This window comes from Cynocephalus volans, chromosome 2 (genome assembly GCF_027409185.1).
Source record: "Cynocephalus volans isolate mCynVol1 chromosome 2, mCynVol1.pri, whole genome shotgun sequence".
Classification (NCBI taxonomy): domain Eukaryota; kingdom Metazoa; phylum Chordata; class Mammalia; order Dermoptera; family Cynocephalidae; genus Cynocephalus; species Cynocephalus volans.
This window is the reverse complement of record NC_084461.1, coordinates 115,896,566-115,918,474: the sequence shown is the minus strand read 5'-3', so window position 1 is coordinate 115,918,474 and position 21,909 is coordinate 115,896,566. Positions and strand designations below refer to the sequence as shown.

Below are 21,909 nucleotides of genomic sequence, written 5' to 3'. Positions count from 1 at the left end.
GAGACACATTCTCCACTATCTTGCCATAATCTGAAGTTTTGGCAGCTGGAGGGCTCAGGGTTTTGGCACATGGCAGAGATAGTGGGGCTCATCGGTCAGGACACTTGTTACATAGTGGAAATAGCACCATTTAGCAGGTATTTGTGAACATATATAAGGTTACATCAAAAAGTTGGAAAAATAGAATTAAAGCATAATAAGAATCTTTCATGAACTTTTTGAAATACCCTGGTATGGCACTCCTAGAAATACTTCACCTGGTGTGGTCTAGAGCTAGTGAAATGTGCATACAGATAAAGGAACTCTGGGAGGTAAAATGTCTTGCTCAAGGTCATATGATCCATTAGTGACTTCCTCAGTCCAGTAAATACCCAACTTGCTTTCTCTTTGCCAGAACAGTGAACTTTAGACTACCTTTTAAACTTTGAACTTTTGTTTCTGTACGCTCAGACTAAAATGCCTAATATTTTCCTGAATAAATGCCCTTTTGTTTAGTCTGGTCTTGCTTGTGCTGTATGAAGAACTTTAAGGTGTCTGTGTCAGTTTAATGGAAGTTTATAATTCTGAAGTTTTATGTAAAATGAAAATAGGTATACTTGATGTGTGATTTCTAGTATCGTTCTGTTTTATAACTTAGACTTCTGTTTTCAGAGGACGGTAGCCTGTTCTGATGTTTGGCTTCTTAAAAGCATTCAGCTGATAAGAAAAGGCTTCATCACGGTAGGTTTTTGAGTGTCACAAGTGCCTGCTCTGGAGTTTGGATTATTTATGGGCTTGCTAAATGATTCTCTCAGGCATAGTTGAACACATACTTTTTCTAGGAAGACAGCCTAATGAACATTTGTGCAGTAAATATTTTTTAGGCACTGTTTTAAGTGCCAGGGATAAAAGATTAAAGAATTCTTTCATCAGGGGAGGAGATGGACAAGTACACAGACCATTAAAACAAAGCCTAAGTAAGTACTGTGGTAATTGTGAATATCAGATGCTCAGGAGTTTGTAGGAAGGCTTTTGTGGAAGAATAGTAAATGGTAGGCAGGTGCCATTCAAATTGTTTTAGAAAAGGGAACCGTGACTTGAGTTTAGAATATATAAAAATTTAGGTGAAGAAGGGAAGTGTATTTCCTGAAAGAGGAACAGCATATGCCAAGGCCACAAGATGAGCATGGTATGAACATCTAGTTGCATAGGCAGCTGGCACATTGGGACAAAAATGAGTAGTAAAATAGGTGAAGCTGGAGGAATAGTCAGGATCCCAATCATGAAGGAGTATGTTCTTTTTCCTTGTTAAGGAGTTTGGATTTGGCTTTCAGAAAGATAACTCTGGCAGCACTGTGAAGAGGATTATAGGAGGAATATATTGGGATGGTGAATAGAGATATTTGGAAAGTAGAATTGATAGAGTTCTGGACAGGACCATTGAAGGTGAGAACTTTCATTTAATTCAGGGAACCAATAATGAATTTTGTTTTGGATAAATTGCACTTGAGATGCTGATGGGTCAGCCAGGTGAAAGTATTCAGTGTCCAGTAGAATGTAGGCTCCCTTCCAAATGATTTGTTGAAGATTCTTCAGTATAAGTTTTCATTATAGAACCATAGCTGCATGATGTATATTATAACGGAATTGTATCTATACCGACTGTAGGATCCATCCTGAGAGATTTTTCATTGTTAAAATTCCTGGGATGGACTTATTTCTAGGTAAGAAAGAGAATGAGGAGAGTATCTTAGTTAATGAAGGTTTTGGATAATTCATGTTTCATTGAAAACTGTGTGTGATGAATTGAGCATATCATAGATAAGAAATTCACTAGTTTAAGACATTAAGAAACAGAAAAATGCAGAATTTCTCCAAGCATCCCAGTTTGAGTTTTCCACGTTTTGGCTGGTTTTCTAAGCACCCGTAGAATGGCAGTTAGCAGAATTAGGAGATGGAGTTTCCTAGAACAGCATACTGCTTGGCAACAACTTTGTAAAGTGAGAAAGGGGATGAAAATTCCAACCTGCATAATTAGAAATGTATGTTTAAAAGAATTATTATTTTACATACAATGCTGCAAATATGAATTTAATATTTCATTTAACAATGAAATCGAAAACACATAAAATACGTCTATGAATGCTATAGATATGGCTTGTTTGAAGGGTGTGAAAAGAGACTTGCTTTGTTGTAGGGTGGCGGTGGTCTCAACCACCTCAGCTTGCCCACCTTCACTCACGAAACTGACTGGCTGAGAGGTTGTGGCTAGATCTGTTTTAGGAAGTACAGAATCATCATCACTTCCTCGCCCCTTTTTTTTTTGCCTAGGTGGAACCTGTTATTTTATTCCCTAATCCTGAGCCAGTATTTGTAATATCTCTGGATAATTTCTGCAGTATTTTGTTGTTGCAATTAGAGAACCTGTGGCTGAATCAGATGTTACTGATATGGGATGTCATGATTTCCCAGATGGATAGTTTTTCCAACTTCTTCATGACTTCCCTCTTTCAGGTTCTATAGAGCAGCTTGCAAATGCTCTCTGTGTAAATGATTAGCACCCCCTTGATCTAATCTAGCATTTAATTTTTTTTACTGCCAAGAACTGTGTAAGACTTCCAGTCTGCCTCTGTAAGTTTGTTCTTTTCCTGCTTTTTTTTTTTTTTTCGTGGCTTTCTATGATAGATTTTATTGATCTTGGACACACCAAGAGCCTCATAATGCAGTACGTCAAGCCTGACTCAGAAATAATTGTTACAGAAGCCCCAACAAACCCCCTTCGAAGCCCAGCATTACATATTCAACTTCTTGCTGTCCCATATAAACAAAATCTCATAACCACCCACACCATATGAGAGAAATCATTGGCCATCCTTTGTTCTGGGATGTTCTTTTCTGTCTTTTTTGTGTATGCTTAGCATCTTATGACCCTCAAACCAGGTGCATTGAAGAGACTAAGATTTACTGGATATCTTAGTACTTGTTTCTCTTCCCTATTAACAGGTTATCAGACAGATAATCCAGAGTGGCATAGAGCCTACCTATAAACCAGTAGTTCTCAAACTTTAGTGTGCATCAGAACTACCTGTAGGACTTATTAAACCACAGACTTCTGGGCTTTTGTGTGACAAGAGATTCTGATTCACTAGGTCGGGGGCGGTGCTGAGCGTGAGAATTTGCATCTTTACCAAGATCCCAAGTGATATTGATAAGATGCTGGTTCAAGGTCTCACAGGGTTGTTACTTACATGCAACATAATCCAATTCTGGCCAATTTTAAGAAAAAGAATTTATTAAAAGTATATTGGGTAGCTATAGAATTTCTTAGAGTACTGAAGAAATAGAGTTAGGGCTAGGCAACTATGATCCATACTTTCCTGTTTACAGATTTGGTAAAGATTCCTCTACTGCTAGCACTGGACAGTGGATGCCACAGCTTACACTGCTGACCACCAATACTGTACACTGCATATATTTGCAGACCCTGCTGCTACCACTAGCTGCCAAAGTGGATTCTATGCATTTCTTGCTTCTTGGTATCACTAGCTTCTGATTCTGAGATGGATGTGTCTGGTTGGTAATACTTGGATAATTTGCACATACCTTAGTTGTGTAGGAGGTTGGAAAAAGGAAAACCTGATGTTTTCAGCTTCCATAGTGGGAGGCAGAACTCCACGAAAACTTATAAAGTGAGATAGTCTCCAAAGAGGATATGATAGCAGACCTGAGACTGCTATCCTTAGGAAGGCCTGCTTGTAAGATTGTCCCTTGGTGATTGGGATCTGGGAAGCTGGATTTCAGGAATGTTTCCCCCATTTCATAACTGATACAAGTAGTTTTCTGTGCCTAAACTGTTTGTGTAAACAATATGGTTTATGCTGAACACCTGCTTTCCTTCTGGGAGTCTGGAATTTTGAAATGTGCTAGGTAGAGGGTTCCTACGTGATGTTCCCCCAGTAAAACCCTTGGGGACTGATTCTCTAGAGACACTTCACAGGTATTGTCATAATTCAGTTTTGGAGGAATTAATTGCATCTACTAGGAGAGGACTTTTGGAAGCTTGGCCTAGTTTCCTCCAGATTTTTTTCTATCGCCCGGATTGTGTGGCCCAAGTGGGAAAGCTACTTGCACCACAGCCTGAACCTGCTGCAGAATGCTTTCCTTTTTGAGGCCATACTTAAAAGCTTCTGTGGCACCCAGAATAGTACTTCTGGGTATAGATTGTGTTGCCTACCAGTCACTCTCTTCTTTATTTATGGGAGAGTATGTAAGATGTGACACTTTGTCTTTTACATTTAAAGTGGGTTTCTTTTAAGCAGTGTATAACTGGGTTTTGCTTTTCTAATCCAGTCTGATAGTCTCTCCCTCTTTTAATTTGGGTGTTTAGACCATTTATATTTAATGTGACTGTTGATATGCTCAGATTTGAGTTACCACTTGGTATTTTTTAAAAATTTGGCCCATCTGTCCTTTGAATCCTTTTTCTTACTTTTCTGCCTTTTGAATTTATTTATTATTTTTATCTCCTTTGTTGGCTTGTTAGCTGTAATTGTTCTGTTATTTTAGTAGTAGTTATAGAGTTTATAGTATGCATCTTAAACAATTACAATCTACTTCAGAGTGATGTTATACTACTTCACATGTAGTATAAGAACCTTATACAACAGTACACCTCCACTTTTACTTCCCAGACTTTGTGCTATTGTTATGGTACATTTTACTTCTACATATGTTATTAACCCCACAGTACATTGCTGTTGCTTTAAAGTCAGTTTACCTTTTAAATAATTTTTCAAAAAGTTTTTTACTCATGTAGTTACCATTTCATATTCTCCTTCTTTGTGTAGGTCTAGATTTCCATTTGGTATTGTTTTCCTCCTTCATGAAAGACTTTTAACATTTTTTGTAGAGGAGGTTTTCTGGTGGTTCAGCTTTTGCTTATCTGAAAAATATTTTGCCTTGGTTTTTGAAAGGTATTTTGAATGGGAAGAAAATTTTAGGCTGATAATCTTTTTTCTTTTGGAACATTAAAGATGTTACTCCAGTGTCTTCTGGTTGTGTTGTTTCTGACAAGAAGTCTGCTGTAATTCTGATCTTTGTTTCTTGTTATGTAATTTGTCTTCTTTCTCTGGCTGCTTTTTACAATTTTCTCTATATCACTTTCTTTAAAAAAGCAATTTGATTATGATATGCTTTGGTGTCTTTTTAAAATATATATATGTATTTCTTGTGCTTGAGGTTAGTTGAGCTTCTTGGATGTGTGAGTTTATAGTTTTCATCAAATAAGGAGAATTTTCTACCGTTTTTCAAATATTTTTTCTGTCATCCTTTACCCCCACTGTGATTCCAACTAACTTACGTTAGACAGCTTGAAGTTGGCACATAGCTTAGTGGTGCTCTGTTCGTATTTTTTCTTTCTTTTTTTTCCTCTCTGTTTTATTTTTTACAATTTTTACTTCTGTGTCTTCAAGTTTATTAAGCTTGTTCTTATGCAGTGTCTAATGTGCTATTAATCTCATTCAGCGTATTTTTCATCTCAGGCATTGTTTTTAATTTCTGAAGATTTTTTTTAATGATTATTCTTATATGCTTAGTCTTTTCTGTATCTTCTTGAACATATGGAATATAGTTATATAATAACTTTTAAATGTCTTTTTCTACTAATTCTATTACCTATGTGATTATGGAGTTGGTTTCGATTGATTTTTCTCATTATAGGTCATTTTTTCTGCTTCTTTGCGTGCCTGGTAATTTTTGATGGATACCAGAGATTGTGAATTTTACTTTTATGTGCTGGATATTTTTATATTCCTATACATACTCTTGAGGTTTGTTCTGAAACACAGTTAAGTAACTTGGAAACCGTTTGTTCCTCTCAGGCCTTGTTTTTGAGCTATGTTATCCAGCACCAGAGTAGCATTTAGTCTAGGGTTAGTTTTGCCCCAATACTGAATCCAAAGCCTTCTGAGTTCTCAAATAAATGCACTGTGAGTTATGAGGTTTTGCACTCTGGCTGGTGCAAACAAGAGCTCTTCCTGTCCCTGTGTAAGTTTTAGGTTTTATTCTCTCTAATCTGGAGTGTTTAAACCTCAGCACTATTGACATTTTAGCCCAGATAATCTTTGTTCTGGGGCCCTGTCCACTGTAGGATGTTAAGCAGTATCTGTAGCTTCTACCCACTTGAGGCCAATAGCAACATTCCCCCATCGCATCCTGCCATGACAACCTAAAATGTCTCCAGGTATTGCTAAATATCACACAGGGGGGGCAAAATTAGTCCTGATTGAAAACCACTACTCTTATTCTTTCAAGTGGTTCTTTACCTGACTTTAGATATTTTTCACATGCGTGTGATGATCAGTACTTAAGACTCATGAGGGACCTTCTGTAGGTTTGTATGTTTGTAGGTTATCACAACACACCTCTCTGTGTGACCCCCTCTTCATCTCCTTTCTACTCTGCAAATTCTAGCCTCTTTATGCTCCCCAGACTGCCAGCTCCTTTTCAACTTGAGATACCACCAGGCAGTAAACTGGGGTAATCCATATTCATCATCTCCTGCATTTGTTTCTCCCCTCTCAGGTGTCACACTGTCCTTTGGTTCCTGATGTCCTATCTCTTGAAAAAAGTTGTTCATATATTTTTTATTTTTAGTTGTTTTAGGTGGAGGGTAAGTTCAGTCCCTCTTATTTCATCTTGACCTAAAGCTGAAATCCCAATGATTTGTCTTTTACTTTGGAGGGGATGTCCTGACATGCCCCCAAGCACTGCACCCCTGAAAACTTCACTTCGTCGGGTTTGTCTCCCACTTGCTGGAGCACATATGTGTTACCAAAGATGCCAGCATACCAGCTACCTCTTGCTCATTCTTTTGTTTGTTCTGTCCAGTCAGAATGGTGTTATCTATATAATAGATCAGGAGGTCAGATATCTTCAGATTATGTTGTGACAGAGAATGGGAGAGTTAAATTAATCATAAAGCAAAACCATGAGTTAACATTGCCTTACATGAACGCAAACTGTTTCTGAGCCTCTCTTATAATTGGAACAGAAAAGAATGCATTCGCCAAGTCAGCTTGAGGCTTAATTAATCATAATTACTTATGTCTGAAACTGCAGCTGTGATCAGGCTAGAATTTGGTTAAGTCTGTGGTGGTCTACACATTCATTTTTCAGGATTCATCTGCTTTCTGCAGTGCCCACACTAACTAAATAGAGTATGATAGGGACCATCACCCCTGCATACTTTGTGTTTACTGATGGCACTAGTTTTTGTTATTCTTTGTTCCTTTGGAAGCAGTATTATCTTTTACTATCTTTTCTGGAGAATGGGGCCGTTTCAGAAATTTCCGCTTGGCTTGTTTCCACTATGACAGCTCTCACCACACACAGGTCATGGACCAATTGTGGAGGTTATTCTAACTGCCTAGGATATAAATTCTAATTGTAAACTCAGGGAGTGGGGAATGACCGTTACTAGGTGGGTCTGCAGACTCAGTGGGCCCACTGCAAGCCAGGCTTTTGCCAGGAGTCTATTTATTACTTCCATTCAGTAGATTGTGGCTGGATGATTGGTTCTTTTGCCCCACAGAGCCTCCACTTGGATTATTCTCTTAGTTACATTCAGTTGGTAGCTGGGCTGGTTTAAGAAGGCATCATCACTGGTGCCCTGGTACTGTTCCATATGACCTTTCTCTCTCCTTGAGACTAGCTTGGGCTTCTTCACAGCATTGGTGGTCTCAGGGTACTTGAATCTCAGAAGTTACACAGCCTCACTTCTGCCACATTCTGTTGGTCAGAACAAATCACAGGGCCAACTCAGGTACATGGGAAGGGCACATACATTCCAAGTTTTGTTCTGTTTTTTTTTTTTTTTTTTGACCGGTAAGGAGATTGCAACCCTTGGCTTGGTGCAGTCTGCACCACGCTCAGCCAGTGAGCGCACCGGCCATCCCTATATAGGATCCAAACCCACGGCCTCGGCGCCGCCAGCACTGCACTCTCCTGAGTGTGCCACGGGGCTGGCCCTAGATTCCAAGTTTTGATGGGGGAGTGGCAAGGTCCTATTGCAAAACAGCATATGGGATAAATATCTTTGTAGCCATTTTTGGAAATATAATTTAATGTATCACTACATCATCTGCCATCTTCCACAGTTTTGTAGACCTTTCTCATTTGCTGTGGTTTTCTCTTTTAATCTGTTCATTCTTCTTTTTTGTGTACTTGAAAATATTTTTCATTGTCAGCTGGCTGGTTAGCTCAGTTGGTTACAGCACAGCCTTTAATAATACCAAGGTCATGGGTTTAGATCCCTGTACTGGCCAGCTGCCCCCAAAAAGTAAAAACTCTTTTTCATTGTTATTTTAGTAAGGATTTAGCAGAGAGATGTGTGCGGTTGTTCGATCCGTTTACGGTTAATTGGCAGTTCTGATCATTGGATTCAGGGATTATTGCTGCCTTTCTTAGTGGCTCTATGTTGTTGTCTTAACCTGCTGGAAAGCAAGTTGTCTTTAATTTTTTCCTCTACTGTCATCTGATAATTCTCTTGGCCGGTTGCATATCAAAACAGGGGGGCATTGTTTGGGAATGATCTGCCCTTGGTATAAGGGCATTATTCCTTATAAGGGAATATTGAGGTACATTTTATGTCGAGAATTTAAGCTTGTATGCTTTTTTATTGCTACCATGCACCAACAATCTCAAATAACATCAGTGATAAAATTCTCTTTTCTGTCAGGGATGTGGACTGCTCTCACATTCTCTGCAGTGCCAGTGCTCTTAGTTGAGGTATACTGTATCATCCTAGGTTTTTAAAATACCTACCTATCTGAGTGAGGGCTAGAGAAGGGTTCTCTGTCTCTTTCACAGAATGAACAATAGGATTGTCCCATTGGACATCTTTTTTGTTTTACTGGTAGATTGCATTACTTTGAGTCTCTTTAGAAAGACATTCTTCAGAAGGTCATATTTTAGGAAGAATATTGGTAAATTGGGTCATCGCTAGAATATATTAGCCAAGATACTTAAAGATCTGGAACTTGCCAATACGGAGACAAAATAAGATTTAAAAGACAATACAGCTGCGTCCAAATACTTGGAAGTCACTCTAGAAGAAAAAAATTACAGTAGTCTCCCTTTATCTGCTGGGGATACATCCCTAGTGGATGCCTGAAACTGCGGATAGAGCCCTACATACACTGTTTTTTCCTGTACATACATACCTATGATAAAGTTTAATTTGTAAATTAGGCACAGTAAGAAATTAACAATGATAACTAATAATTTTTTTTTCTTAATTTTGTTTTGTCGATATACAATGTGGTTGATTATTGTGGCCCTTTACCGAAACCCCCCTCCCTCCTCCCTCTCCCCCCTCCCACCCAACAATGTCCTTTCTGTTTGCTTGTCGTATCAAATTCAAGGAATTGTAGTTGTTATGTCTTCTCCCCCCCCCCACTTTGTGTGTGTGTGTGTGTGTGTGTGTGTGTGTGTGTGTGTGTGTGTGTGAATTTATTTATTTATTTTTAGCTCCCACCAGTAAGTGAGAACATGTGGTATTTCTCTTTCTGTGCCTGACTTGTTTCACTTAATATAATTCTCTCAAGGTCCATTCATGTTGTTGCAAATGGCAGTATTTCATTCGTTTTTATAGCTGAGTAGTATTCCATTGTGTAGATATACCACATTTTCCGTATCCACTCATCTGATGATGGATATTTGGGCTGGTTCCAACTCTTGGCTATTGTAAAGACTGCTGCGATGAACATTGGGGAACAGGTATACCTTCGACTTGATGATTTCCATTCCTCTCGGTATATTCCCAGCAGTGGGATAGCTGGGTCATATGGCAGATCTATCTGCAATTGTTTGAGGACCCTCCATACCATTTTCCATAGAGGCTGCACCATTTTGTAGTCCCACCAACAATGTATGAGAGTTTCTTTTTCTCTGCAACCTCGCCAGCATTTATCGTTCAGATCTTTTGGATTTTAGCCATCAGAGCTGGGATTAGATGATATCTCAGTGTAGTTTTGATTTGCATTTCCTGGATGCTGAGTGATGTTGAGCATTTTTTCATGTATCTGTTGGCCATTTGTATATCTTCCTTAGAGAAATACCTACTTAGCTCTTTTGCTCATTTTTTAATTGGGTTGCTTGTTTTTTTCTTGTAAAGTTGTTTGAGTTCCTTGTATATTCTGGATATTAATCCTTTGTCAGATGTATATTTTGCAAATATTTTCTCCCACTCTGTTGGTTGTCTTTTAACTCTGTTAATTGTTTCTTTTGCTGTGCAGAAGCTCTTTAGTTTGATATAATCCCATTTGTTTATTTTTCCTTTGGTTGCCCGTGCTTTTGGGGTCATATTCATGAAGTCTGTGCCCAGTCCTATTTCCTGAAGTGTTTCTCCTATATTTTCTTTAAGAAGTTTTATTCTTTCAGGGTGTATATTTAATTCTTTAATCCATTTTGAGTTGAGTTTAGTGTATGGTGAAAGGTATGGGTCTAGTTTCATTCTCCTGCATATTGATATCCAGTTCTCCCAGCACCATTTGCTAAAGAGGCAGTCTCTTCCCCAGTGTATAGGCTTGGTGCCTTTGTGAAAGACCAGATGGCTGTAGGTGTGTGGGTTGATTTCTGGATTCTCTATTCTATTCCATTGATCAGTGTGTCTGTTTTTATGCCAGTACCATATTGTTTTGGTTATTATAGCTTTGTAGTATAGTTTAAAGTCAGGTAGTGTTATGCCTCCAGCTTTATTTTTTTTGCTCAGCGTTGCTTTGGCTATGTGTGGTCTTTTGTTATTCCATGTAAATGTCTGGATAGTTCTTTCCATTTCTGAGAAAAATGTCACTGGAATTTTGATGGGGATTGCATTGAATTTGTATATCACTTTGGGTAGTATGGACATAATCAAAGCCATATATGATAAACCCACTGCCAATATCATCCTGAATGGGCAAAAGCTGAAAGCTTTTCCTTTAAGAACAGGAACTAGACAAGGATGCCCACTCTCACCACTCCTATTCAACATAGTGTTGGAAGTACTAGCCAGAGCAATCAGAGAAGGAAGGAAATAAAGGGCATCCAGATTGGAAAAGATGAAGTCAAACTGTCCCTGTTTGCAGATGACATGATCCTATATATCGAACAGCATAAAGCCTCTATAAAAAAACTCTTGGAGGTGATAAATGATTTCAGCACAGTAGCAGGATACAAAATCAACACACAAAAATCAGTAGCATTTCTATTCTCCAATAGTGAACATGCAGAAAGAGAAATCAAGAAAGCCTGCCCATTTACAATAGCCACCAAAAAAATAAAATACCTAGGAATTGAGTTAACGAAGAATTTGAAAAATCTCTATAATGAGAACTACAAACCACTGCTGAGAGAAATTAGAGAGGATACAAGAAGATGGAAAGATATCCCATGCTCTTGGATTGGAAGAATCAATATAGTGAAAATGATAACTAATAATAAAATGGAACAATTACAGCAATATATTTTAATAAAAGTTATGTGAATATGGTCTCTCTCTTTCAAAATCTCTCATTGTGCTGTACTCACATTTCTTCCTGTGATGATGTGAGATGATAAAAATGCCTGCATGATGAGATGAAGTAAGGTGAATGACATAGGCATTGTGATGTAGCATTAGGTTACTATAACCTATCATCAGAAGGAGGATCATCTGCTTTGGGTGATCGTGGATCCCTGAGCCATGATGCTAGTGATGGTTGGATGTCAGGAGCAGATGATGTCAATGGTTGGATATCCTCGACCGATGAAGGTTCTTTTGCCAAAACCTTTTGGAAGAACTTTATAATCCAAAGTTGTTGTCTCTTTCAATTTAACTCATCAGGGTGTTGCTGCAGAGATTAAAATCCTTCAGTGATCATACAGGTGACTTTAACACTGTGTTCCATTTGAGGATTGTATTCCATCCTGTTGTCCTTTAATGACTGTGCAGTTTGAAATACTTAAGCAAATTTTGGTAATGTCCACATTGCTGGTTCTGCTTCAGTTTCTTCTTTCTCTTCCTGTGTAGGTGACGCAATAGGTTCTTCGTTTGTTAACACTTCTTGGTGGCCTTCAATATTTTCTTCCACTTATTCATCAGGCATGTTTGCAAATCCTTTCCACTAACTTGTCTTGCTGCGTGAATGATTTTTTAAACTTCTCTGTCAATCTGCATTTCTTTAAAATCAACTTCACTACCTAAGTTCTTACAGCAGGCATTTCCAGTTTCTGGTTTGAATTCATCCATTGCAGCTTTGATGAATATTAGTGCATCAGAATAGTGAATTATTCCAGTACTGCATTATTTCCAGATTTGGGTCTGCATCAATTGCTGATTGAATGCAGTCAAATACCAGCTGGGTTTATATGGCCTTGAAGCACTGAGGTTGTATTTGGAGGTAAAAATACAATCTCAACATTTTCATATCAAATGGATTTATGATGGCCAGGTGCATTGTCTATTATTAAAAGGATTTTAAATTTCAACCCTTCCCCTTCTAAGTGTTTTTTTCTTTTTTCTTTTTTTTAAAAATTTGATTGCACTTTGACACATTGGCTGATCAATTTTACTATTCACTAATTGAATAAATACGTAAAGGAAGGAGCGGGAACTCACAATGCAGGTTAGAGGACAAGCTGAGGGAGGTTGCCCTCTGTGGGGCCCTGCCTGCCCTATGGAATACAACCTTTCCAAGTGTCTCGAATTCCATAGAGATTGGAGGTGGAAATGCTACTGTTTTGCAAATTTGTTTCTGAATCATTTTTCACAAACTCTATTTGGTTAAAAGACAGAAATCTACCAAACAGCACACAGATTAACTTATCACAGAGTTAAATGGGCTGTCAGTGTGGGAATACTGTGCCTGGCCCAGAGAATTCAAATGCATGTAAATTTCCCTGGTGGCAGAGGAGAGGATGGTGGAGCTGTCAGATGGTGACATGTGGAAATACATTAGCAGTGTTTAAAATATATTTGAAGGGGCTGGCTCATATTTTGGTTGTGGGGGTGTTTTTTAGGGTTTTTTTTTTTTATTATTATTGGTTATGGAGATTCATGAGATACAAAGCTGATTGTCACCCCTTGTGCCCATGACGTGAGGGCCAGATTCATAATGGAAGCATATGCATTACCACAAATTGCATTTGTACCATGTGTCCCCCATTCATCCCCAACCTCCCTCTCTCTCCCCTTTACCCCCCCACTGCACTTTGTAGCCCAAGGAATGTTCTCTCCCTCTGCAAGTCCAATGCACTACTGTGATCTTTCTTTCCTTCCTTTTTTCTCTCTTAGCTCCCACATATGAGTGAGTACATGCGGTATTTATCCCTCTGTGCTTTGCTTATTTCATTCAACATAAGTTTCTCCAGGCTCATCCATGTTGTTGCAAATGGGAGTATTTCATTCTTTTTTATGGCGGAGTAGTATTCCATGATGTATATATACCACAGTTTCCTTATCCAGTCATCCATTGATGTACATTTAGGTAGGTTCCATGTCTTGGCTATTGTAAACAGAGCTGCGATGAACATGGGAGTGCAGGTATCCCTTCGACATGATGATTTCCATTTTTCTGGGTTCCCAGAAGTGTGATTGCTGGATCGTATGGAAGATCTATCTGTAGTTGTTTGAGAAACCTCCATACTGTTTTCCATCATGGTTGTACTAATTTACAGTCCCACCAACAGTGTAGGAGTGTTCCTTTCTCTCCACACCCTCGTCAGCATTTGTTATTCACTGTGTTTGTGATTATAGCCAGTCTAACTGCACTGAGGTGGTATCTCAATGTAGTTTTCATTTGCATTTCCCCGATGACTAGGATGTTGAGCATTTTTTCATGTACCTGTTTTGTATGTCTTGCTTTGAAAATGTCTATTCAGCTCCTTACCCATCTTTTAATTGGGTTATTTGGTTTTTTACTGCATAATTGCTTGAGTTCCTTGTATATTATGGTTATTAATCCCTTGTTGGATACAGAGTTAGCAAAAATTTTCTCCCACTCTGTAGGTTGTCGTTTCACTCTGTTGATTGTTTCCTTTGCTGTGCAGAAGCTTTTCAGTTTGATATAGTCCCATATGTTTATTTTTTCCTTTACTGCTTGTGCTTTCAGGCTCATGTTCATAAAGTCTTTGCCCAGACCTAGTAGCTGAAGTGTTTCATCTATATTTTCCTTTAATAATGTTACAACTTCAGGTCTTAAACTTAAGTCTTTAATCCATTTGGAGTTGATTTTAGTGTATGGGAAGATGTGTCTATCTCGTTTCATTCTTCTGCATATGGATATCCAGTTTTCCCAACACCACTTGTTGAAGAGGCAGTCTTTTCTCCAATGTCAATTTTTGTTGCCTTTGTCCAATATTAGCTGGCTATAAGCCTGAGGGGTGATTTCCGGGTTCTTAATTCTAGTCCATTGGTCTGAATGTCTATTTTTATACCTGTACCATGCTGTTTTGGTTACAATAGCTTTGTAGTATAATTTGAAGTCAGGTACTGTTATGCCTCCAGCTTTATTTTTTTTGTTCAGGATTGCTTTGGCTATTTGGGGTCTTTTGTTGTTCCATATGAAGGGTAAGATTGTTTTTTCCATTTCTGTGAAGAATGTTATTGGTATTTTGATGGGGATTGCATTGAATCTGTAGATCGCTTTGGGTAGTCTAGACATTTTCACAGTGTTAATTCTTCCAATCCAAGAGCGTGGAGTATCTTTCCATCTTTTTGTGTTGTCTTTTATTTCTTTCAGAAATGGTGTGTAGTTCTCATTGTAGAGGTCTTTTACCTTGATTATATTGATCTCTAGGTATTTTATTTTGGGGGGTGACAATTGTAAATGGGCTTACTTTCTTTATTTCTCTTTCTGTTAGTTCAGTATTTGAGTGTATAAATGCAACTGATTTGGGGGCACTTATTTTGTGTCCTGCAATGCTACTGAAGTTATTAGCCAGCTGTAGGAGTTTTTTGATAGAGTCTTTAGGTTTTTCTATATACCGTATCATGTCATCTGCAAAGAGGGAAAGTTTGACTTTGTCTCCAACCTGGATTCCCTTTATTTCTTTCTCTTGCCTCATTGCTCTGGCTAGTACCTCCAGTACTATGTTAAATAGAAGTGGTGAGAGTGGGCATACTTGTCTTGCTCCTGTTCTTAAGGGAAAGGCCCTCAGTTGTTCCCCATTCAGAATGATACTGGTGGGGTGCTTGTCATAAATGGCTTTTATTGTGTTGAGATATTTTCCTTCTATATCTAATTTGTTGAGAGTCTTTATCATGAAGGGATGTTGAATTTTGTCAAATGCTTTTTCAGCATCTATTGAGATAATCATACAGTCTTTGTCCTTGAGTTTGTTGATGTGATGTATCACATTTATTGACTTTGGTATGTTGAACCTTCCTTGCATCCTTGGGATGAATCCCACTTGATCATAGTGTATAATTTTTTTAATATGTTGTGTATTCTAATTGCTAATATTTTGTTAAGGATTTTAGCATTTAGGTTCATCAAAGATATTGGCCTGTAATTTTCTTTTTTTGTTATGTATTTATCTGGTTTTGATATCAGAGTTATGTTGGCCTCATAGAATGAGTTTGGGAGATTAGCTTCTGTTACAGTTGTCTGGAATAGTTTGAGGAGATTTGGTATTAACTCCTCTTTAAAAGTTTGATAGAATTCATCTGTAAAGCTATCCGGACCTGGACTTCTCTTTTTTGAAAGGTTGATAATTACCACTTCACTCTCCTTGCTTGTTATTGTTCTGTTCAGGTTTTTTGTCTCTTCTTGGTTCAGTCTTGGTGGTTTGTATGTGTCTAGAAACTTATCCATATCTTCCAGATTTTCGTATTTGTTGTCATACAGTTGTTTATAATAGTCTCTAATGTTTCTTTGTATTTCTGTGGTATCAGTTGTAATGTCTCCCTTTTCATTTCTTATTTTTGTTATTTGGGTCTTCTCTGCTTCTTCTTCTTTTTTTTTTTTTGTTAACCCAGTTAATGGTTTGTCTGTTTTATTTATCTTCTTGGAAAACCAACTTTTTGTTTCATTGATCTTTTCTGTTGTTTTTTGGGTCTCCATTTCATTTAGTTCGGCCCTGATCTTAATTATTTCCATCTCCTACCGTTAGGTTTAGATTCTTGTTGCTTTTCAAGTTCTTTGAAGTGTAGCATTTGGTCGTTTATTTCAAGTTTTTCCATTCTTTTGATGTAAGCATTTATTGCAGTGAATCTGCCTCTTAATGCTTCTTTTGAAGTATCCCACAGGTTTTGGTATAGTGTTTTTTCATTAGTTTCTAGAAATTTTTTGATTTCCTATTTAATTTCTTCTTGGACCCCTAGGTCATTCCGGAGCCTATTATTTCGTTTCTGTTTATTTGTATAGTTTTCAGAGTTTTGCTTTTTATCAGTTTCCCATTTTAGTCCATTGTGGTCTGAAAAGATACTTGAAATGATTTCAATTTTTTAAAATTTGCTGAGGCTAGATTTGTAACCTAATATGTGGTCTATCCTGGAGAATGTTCTATGAGCTGATGAGAGGAAAGTATATTCTTTAGTTGGTGGGTGAAATGTTCTGTATATATCTGCCAGGTCCAGTTGGTACAGTGTGTAGTTTAAATCCTGTGTCTCTTTGTTGATTTGTTGCCTGGAAGATCTGTCCCATACTGAGAAAGGGGTGTTCAGGTCACCCACTATTAACGTATTAGGGCCTATTTCTTTCTTTAGGTCTAAGAGTGGGTGCTCCAGTATTGGGTGCATACATATTTATGATTGTTAGGTCTTCTAGCTGGATTGATCCTTTTATCATTATATAGTGGCCTTCTTTGTCTCTTTTTATATTTCTTGGTTTAAAGTCTATTTTATCCAATATAAGAATAGTTACTCCTGCTCATTTTTGGTTTCCATTTGCATGGTATATGTTTTTCCATCCCTTCACTTTTAGTCTGTGTGTGTCTCTATATGTGAAATGGGTCTCTTGGAGACAGCATATACTTGGGTCTAGCTTTTTAATCCAATCAGTCAATCTGTGCATTTTGAATGGGGAGTTTAATCCATTCACATTTAGGGGGGTTATTGACAGGTATTGTTTAATTTCTGTCATTTTATTTCTTTTTCTTTAGATGTTTTAAATCTTTTGATCCTTACTTCCCCTTTTATTTCTCTTCTTCAATGTTAGCTGGATATTTGAGGTGGCATGATTTAGCTTTTTGCTCTTTCTTACTGGCATTTTTGTTTTAACAGTTGCTCTTTCTTGTGTATCCATGGTAGTGACATTCATTATTCAGATTCCAGATGGACTCCCTTGAGAATTCCTTTCAGGGCTGGTCATGTGGTGGCGAACTCCCACAATTTTTGTTTTCTGGGAAGTACACTATTGCTCCCCCATTTCTGAAGGAGACCCTGGCTGGGTAAAGAATTCTTGGCTGGCACTTTTTTTTCTTTTAGTGTTTTGAATATATCATTCCACTTTCTCCTGGCCTATAGGGTTTCAGTTGCGAAGTCTGCTGTTAGTCTTGTAGGGATTCCCTTATTGGTGACTTGACGCTTTTCTCTTGCTGCTCTTAGAATTCTCTCTTTGTCTTTGAGCTTTGCAAATTTGACTGTAATGTGTCTTGGAGAGGATCTTTTTGGATTGAATCTGGGGACCTTTGAGCTTCCTGGATCTGAAGGTCTGCATTTCTTCCCACCCCTGGGAAGTTTTCTGTTGTTATTTCCTTGAATAGGTTTTCAATACCTTTTCGTTTCTCCTCTCCTTCAGGAATACCCACAATTCAGATGTTAGAGCACTTGCGGTTGTCTGTTATCTCTCTTAGATTTTCCTCATTATTTCTAATTCTTTTTCCTTTTTTTTTTTTTTTTTTTTTGTCTTCCTGGTTTATTTCGAAAAGACCATCTTTGAGATCTGAAATTCTTTCTTCTGCTCACTCTAGCCTGCTGTTTAAACTCTCTGTTGTGTTTTTTATTTCAATAAGTGAATCTTTCATTTCTAGGTGTTCTCCTACATTCTTTTTTTGGTATTAATCTCTTTGTAAATTTCCTCCTTCATATTCTGGATATTTTTTTTTTGTTTCCTTGTGTTCTCCAATTGAGTCTTCTTTTATTTCTTCAAGCTTTCTTAAGATCATTGCTTGGAATTCTTTTTCAAGCATTTCAATGATTCCCTGTTCTGTGGGGTCTGGAATTTGAGCATTACTGTATTCCTTTGGTGGTGTCATATCTTTTTGTTTGTTTGTAGTTCTAGTACTTTTTCACTGATGTTTGGTCCTCTGGTAGAGGACTTGCTTCTTCTGTTACTCTGGGTTTGGCTATGAGGATAAAGACTTCCTTTTCTATTTGCAGGCTCCACTGGTGACTCCTCTTATATCAGTGTAGTCAAGTGAGTGGCTGGTTGCCTCTAGAGTGGTCCTGGCTGCTACTGTGGTGGTGTGCTGTCCTTGTGGTGAGAGAAGGTGTGGTGGTGTCTGTATTACACCACGTTGGCTCGTATTCTAGCTTTCCATGGCTATAGACTGAGCCCCTGCTGCTGTGCAGGTCTCAGTTCACCTCCATGACTATTGGGCTGTGTATGCTTCCCTTCCCCCTGGGGCCTTAGACTGAGCCCCAGTGGCACAAGGGTATGGTCTCAGCTCACCTTGGTGGCTGCTGGGCTGTCTTCTAGGTAATTTTTTCACTTCTAGAATCAAACATTGCTGAAACCATCCCATAAACAACATGACAGTCACCCACATTTTCTGATTATGTTGCCAGAACATGGGCAGATAATTTGTTTTTGTTTTAAGAGCATGTAAATTCTTTGCTCTGTACACTATACATGGCTTTGTTACAGGCTCTCTAGCATTGCCACATAGTACCAGAATTAATCTCTCCTTCCAATTTTATGCCTTGGTGCCTCCTTTGCACTTTTATGAATGTAGGTTTTTTTGGACATCTTCTTCCAGAAGAGCCTGGGTTTCATTGCAATTGAAGACTTGCTTTGGATGGTATCCATTCTCCTTCATCAACTTCTTCAACTCTGCTGAAAATGTTGCAGCAGCTTTTTCATCAGCAGACGCAGCCTTTCCAAATTTTTACATTTTTCGGTCCAAACCTGTTCCTCAATCTGTGTAACCATACCTTACTTGTAGTGAATGGCTCGGTGTCACTTGTTTCAGGGGATCCCTTGCCAAAGTCTTGTTATAGGCTCAATGCTTTCTGATGCAACATGTTGCCATCAGTTGAAACACATTTTCTGTTTCTGTTTTCCAGCTACAAATTTAATGCCTTTTCCATGTTAACTAAGCAATTAACACTCACTGTGGCCGTAAGTTTGGCAATTTGATGTGCAACAACAAAACTAGCACAGATTTCTTTTTCTTTCTTCACAATTTAACAGATAGAAGATTCATTCTTACCATAAATCTTAGCAACCTCAGCATTTGATTATCTTCTTCTCTTAAGGCAAGATTTTTCACCTTTTCACTTAAAGGAAGCACTTTATGGCTTTTCTTCAGCATATCTGAATTGCCAGCAACACTACTCTTACACTTTGGGAGCATTAATAAGTAAAATATGGGCTACTTGAACACAAGCACTGTGATACCTTGAGGTGCTTTTGATAACTAAGATGGCTACTGAATGACTCACAGATGGGTAGAACATAAAGTATGGATACGCTGAAAAAAAGGATTCATATCCTGCAAGGAAGGGAGCAGGAAGGTGTAAGATTTCATCATACTACTTAGAACGGTGTACAATTTAAAACTTATGAATTGTTTATTTCTGGAATTTCTCATTTAATATTTTTGGACCACAGTTGACCACAGATAACTAAAACCTAAGGAGGGACTACTATACATATGTTTAGAAATGAAATAATGAGTTCATATGCTTTCATTCTAGCATTGTTTGAGTAGAGACCATTGGGGCTTGTTGAGGAGGATCCTGAGTGAGTTGAGGGAGCTGTTCTCTACCTTTTCAAATCTCTGGTAATTCAGAGAGAAAATCTAACTCTTCTGCAGTTACAGCTCTGTCATAAATGGTTGTTTACTTAAAATCAGAATTGTGGGGTGTCATTAAAGTACATTTGAAAAATAATCTAAAATCTTTTCTCTTCCACAGGACTTAAATACAATTTATTCTTATCTTCACGGAATGGAAATATTATCAAATCTCAGGGAACATCAGCTTAGGTAAGTGGTGCTGTGTTTAGTTATTCATCCACCAAATATTTGTTAAACACCTTTTATATTCCTTGTACTGTTTTAAGCACTTATAATATATGATAAAGATTAGATCCTTAGTTTCTTGGAGTTTATATTCTGGTGGGGTTGATTTCAGGGTTGGAGGAAAACACAGACAATAAAAACTATATATATTAGCCAGTAATGATAAATACTATGAATACACATGGTGATGTGTTATACACTAACTAGGTAACTACTTGAGTTTAGATGGTCAGCAGAGACATTTTGGAGGAAGTAATTTTTGAGTAGAGACCTGAATGACAAAGAGGGAACCCCACCAAGGAAAGAGGGCTTTGATGGGTGGAGCATAGTGAGAGGAGAAGTAGGGTGTTTTTGAAAATGAGTTTGCATAGGTAGTCCCAAAGGCCAAGTCATGTAGGGACTTTTGTAGGATAGGCATGGGAATTTGCATTTCTTATCCCAGTATTTTTAGCCATGGAACCTTTAGGAGGTCCTAACATTTAAGCCACAGTTTTGCTTTTTATAAAAGAGGGGTAATAATAGTATCTTCGTTACAGTGTTTTGAGGATTAAATGAGAATAAGTATCTAGAACAAGCTCATTATGACTAGCTAGTGTGTTCTTTCTGTAGTTTGTATTGATTTTTTTTTTATGCCAAATACTTAATATGGTCATGGTATGTTATATTATGATGTTGTATAAAAGTGGAAGGAGCAGAACTCTAGATTTATCATAAGCTCTTGTGAACATGATTTATGAGCTTTCTGAACCTCATCTTCCTCTTCTGTAAGAGGAATTATCTGCCCTGCTCATTATGATTATATTTGTAAAAACACTTTAGAGTGCTGTGAAGCACTAATTGTTGTAACTTTATAAAACAATTTAATTAAACCTATTTTCCTTCTATGACCAGCTTATCTAACCACTTTTCCTGGGTGTTCTTCAAATTTCTGGTTTCAGACTAGGTTGCTGAAATATATTATTTGGGATATGTTGTATTCTATTTTCTGTATAACATAATTCCAGTGTTAGCATATGTCAAATAAGTGTATCAGAAAGAAAGAAGAAAACTGAAAAATAGAGCACTTAATACTAAAAATATTTTTTAATGCAAGACAATTTATGTATTTATTCAACAGATTTTTTGTATGTGCATGCCTCTGCTAGTAACTGTTCCTCACACTGAGGATTCAGTAGTGAACCAGACAAATGTATATTTTTACATAATAAAAGTAACATTATTTGTGTGAATTGACAGGTTTTATAATGTACGTGAGAGTATTGCAGTTGATACCACTTAGTATTGCTGTTTTTGAAAATATTATTACATTTTATAAATATATTCCTAAACTTTTGTAGTTTGAGAATTTAGTGGTAGATCTGATAATTTTCTGTTGAGATAATTATAATGGAATTTTTGAAACAATGTAAGATAAAATAATCTTCAAACTTTTTACTTTTTTTAAAAAATATGTTAGATTAATGTCTGCAAGAGCACGCTATGAGAGATACAGTGGCAATCAGATTCTTTTTTGGTAAGTATTTCCATAATTAGTTTAAATGAAGACTTTTATGTTTAAATTTTGACTTTTAGCATTGAAATTCACATGATTCTGGAAGAATTTCTATAGAGTAAATTGAAATATGTTTATAAACTGCAAAGCTTAACATGTATATAAACACACAAAAAGTGTACAGTGCAACAAATTTTAACAAATATATACACCTGTGTAACTACTACCCAAAT

The 21,909-nt window shown here is 37.4% G+C and overlaps 1 protein-coding gene across 1 annotated transcript in view; it reads left to right on the top strand.

The window, feature by feature from the left end:
- Window positions 1–21,909, top strand: part of RAPGEF6 (Rap guanine nucleotide exchange factor 6) — a 226,433-nt gene that overhangs the window by 9,528 nt on the left and 194,996 nt on the right. The window contains exons 2-3 of the mRNA XM_063087303.1: window positions 20,078–20,148; window positions 21,641–21,697. Of these exons, the coding sequence (XP_062943373.1) occupies window positions 20,078–20,148; window positions 21,641–21,697 (128 nt within the window). The remainder of the gene's footprint in view (window positions 1–20,077; window positions 20,149–21,640; window positions 21,698–21,909) is intronic.